This window comes from Papaver somniferum, unplaced genomic scaffold, assembly GCF_003573695.1.
Source record: "Papaver somniferum cultivar HN1 unplaced genomic scaffold, ASM357369v1 unplaced-scaffold_383, whole genome shotgun sequence".
NCBI lineage: Eukaryota > Viridiplantae > Streptophyta > Magnoliopsida > Ranunculales > Papaveraceae > Papaver > Papaver somniferum.
In genome coordinates, this window is record NW_020646338.1 from 1 (window position 1) to 3,316 (window position 3,316).

General features: G+C 37.5%; 1 protein-coding gene and 1 non-coding gene across 2 annotated transcripts; one reads left to right on the forward strand and one right to left on the reverse strand.

The window, feature by feature from the left end:
- Positions 1–509: 509 nt before the first annotated feature.
- LOC113342372 (vinorine synthase-like) lies at positions 510–2,930 on the forward strand. Its single transcript, XM_026586930.1, has 4 exons — positions 510–860; positions 962–1,096; positions 1,173–1,696; positions 2,798–2,930. Exons 1-4 carry the CDS (start codon positions 510–512, stop codon positions 2,928–2,930), a joined length of 1,143 nt encoding a protein of 380 aa, XP_026442715.1.
- TRNAI-AAU lies at positions 1,961–2,034 on the reverse strand. The gene has a single exon. It is a non-coding gene; the product is annotated as a tRNA-Ile (tRNA).
- Positions 2,931–3,316: the final 386 nt, after the last annotated feature.

Genomic DNA, 3,316 nt, shown 5'->3' on the forward strand with positions numbered 1-3,316 from the left:
AAAAAAAAAAAAAAAGTAAGGATGGCTTAAATTTAAAAAATAGCAAGATGAAATTAATTACATCCTGCCTATTTTTACATTTTTGTCCATTTAAACAGTATCAAAATCTAACTGTCCATTTAACCCAGGAATTGTTGATTTTGATCTTTTTAACCAATTTTGTGTTAAGTTAACGATAACATGCCTAAACCGGCACAAGCGTGCTTGGTCTTTTTTTTGGCTAACCATAATAGGAGTGTGCATTACTAGCTTGCCATAAGAAGATCTTATAATGAATATACTTTATACAAGTATACATACAAGATCCAATGAATCATAAAATTAAATGACATGAACTGTGTATCTACAAAACAAAAAAATAAAAAGATTTTCATTAGGAAACTGTAAGCAAAGTTTAGGTGTTTCAAGATGGTGTTGAAGGTTGAAATAATATCCGGTGAGACCATTAAACCATCCTCTCCAACTCCATTACAAAAAGCTACAAACTTTCTTGGATTGATCAGGGAAATATGCCTCATCCGCCGATTTCTCTCCTCCTGTTCTACTCTGGTGCCAATGCAGACCCTGTCGAACAACGTGGTTCGCTAAAGAAATCTTTGTCAGAAACGATGACACGTTTCTACCCATTAGCAGGAAAAATCAAAGATAATCTAACAATTGAATGTGATGACTATGGAGCTTATTACTTGGAAACCCGAGTTAAATGTCATCTCTCTGAAGTTCTTACGCATCCTGAAGCTAATACCTTAAAGAAATTCCTTCCATCTTATGATCTTCATTTCAGAAGTGGCAGCAGCAGTGGTACTACTACAACTAGTAATGAATTGGATTTGAAAGATCTAATACAATTAGTAATTCAAGTAAACATTTTCGATTGCGGTGGAATGGCCATTGGTATTTCCATGTGTCACAAGATAGGAGATTTGGCATCTATGACAACATTTCTGGATTCTTGGGCAAGAACTTCTCGCCGCGGAGTAGTACTACTGCAGATGATCAAGAAATGGTTACTCCCTATTTTTACTCCGCCTCTCTTTTCCCTCCTAAGAAAATGCTTGCTTCCTGCCCATTCAAGAAACTTTCCGCTGGAAACAAGGTACGTCAGACGCTATCTATTTTGTATGATACTAAAGCCAGTTCTTAATCCATTCCCCTTCTTTTTTTTGGTATAGCATGTCACTAGAAGGTTCGTTTTTGATGCGTCAAGAATAGCTGCACTCAAAGCCAAAGCAACCAATCCCATATATGTGAATAATCCAACTCGTGTCGAATCAGTTACAGCACTTATATGGAAGTGTGCATCAAGGGTGGGTATCAAAAAATCATCAGAGTCTGCTACTAGACAATCCGTAGCTTTCGTACCAGTAAATCTTCGCGGGAGAAGGATTCCGCCTATGCCCGAACATCTTATTGGGAATCTCGTTCAGTTGGCAGTTGCAAGTAAAACTACAACTGCTGGCGCAAGTGCAAAAGAAGAGGATGTAAGCTACTTGGTGCAACTTGTCAGAGATGGCATAAGTAAAATCAACAATGATAGAGTGAAGGAAATGCAAGCTTATAGCGACGGGGGATTCGGGGAGTTCTTTAGAGAAGTGTATGGAAGGTACAGAAAAGGGGAGGTGGATTTGAATACAATTATTAGTTGGTGTAGGTTTCCGTTCTATGAAGCTGATTTTGTTGGGGGAAACCACATTGGGTGTGTTGTGTGCAAATGGAGGGGAAGAATGTGCATATATTGATGGATACTAAAGATGGAAATGGGGTTGAAGCATGGGTGACTTTTGGTAATCAACATCAAATGGATGAATTTTCATCTCTAATTGATTGTGAACTCGAGATATCCAGTGAAACAGAGAAAAACTCTGCTACTTGAAAATGGTGAGCAAAACTCATTATTGTTTCACATTCTTTGAAATAAAAACCAGTATATTTATTTTTGAGAAGGAGCCAAAAAGTTAGATGGCCCATGCAGGTCTCGAACCTGCGACCTTCGCGTTATTAGCACGACGCTCTAACCAGCTGAGCTAATGGGCCATTTGTGAACATGCGAAGCACAATACAATTAAACTAAGGCTTCTGGTTGCTTGATGCAGATACCGACGCAATCTCCGTTGTTCATGTTGATGGCGTAACCATAGTTCGTATTCAGAAAAAACAAAGATTCAACACCAAATTCATTGAGATTCGAAAGCTTTGATTTGGCAGTAATTGGTGGTGACGAATCAAGTTCTTACTCGGCATGCTTCATGGATAAACTTAATGTTTAGGCTCAGGGAGTAGCAATTTAATTTTTTGTTTTTATAAGTATGGTAGGGAGTTATGGGGCTTTCGTCTAGCGCTTGTCTGATGTTTGATCAAGCATCAATGTTAATCATATGTATGAGGGTCTCCGTAAGGTCATTAGTGAGTACTTGTGTATGTTATGTGTTGAAGAATTGAATGTCTAAAACTACTATTAAAATTGTTGTGCTCCTATATTTGCTACTAGGGCTTAACATGGTTTCGGTTTTTGGCCGGAACCGGACCGATCAGGAAAAAACCGAACCAAACCATTTATTAAGGGATTGGTTATGGTAAAAAAATTTAAAAATCGACATTACTGGTTTGGTTTTGGTTTAATCTACACCCTTCGTTTTTCTTAACCCTAGTACTAGATATCATCGACTAATTTCTTAACCTCGCTTCAGTTCTCTATTTTTTTTCTTCGCCTCCTTCTTCAGTTATTAAAATGGAATTTGGAACAAGCAGAACTTGGAGTTTATGTTTATGTTTTTTGAATTTGTAATGTTTATTGTAGGGGCGAAATATCGCACAAGGCAAAGAAGCCGAACAACAATCACGCAACGATAAGGAAGAGTGTGAAAGAAAAGTTACGCGATGAAGATAATATGAAGACCAACTTCATTAGGGAAGCACGAAGGACTAAGTAGCAGTGCGACATATAGAGACAGTTCTCAAAAGCCTGGCGAATAAGACAAACTGAAGAAGAATCAGTCAACTGTGATCATGCATGTGAGTTTTGGTTGTCTTCTAGTAGGATAACTATATCTATATAAGGAGCTAGAAGACATTGTAATACAGAGGGAGAGACATATTTTAAATGAGAGAAATCGGTGAAGAGAGAAGTGTTGTAGAGAGAGAGAACACACAAAATATTTCCTACCTCTTAAATATGTGTTGGTAAGTTTTTGCTTTAACCATTTTTCATCTTTACCCGTGACGAAAGTCATGATGACGTTTCAATCTTGAAAATGGCTTTGATGACGATATTTGTGAATAACGACTATTATAAAAGAATGTTTCAATGATTTAAATG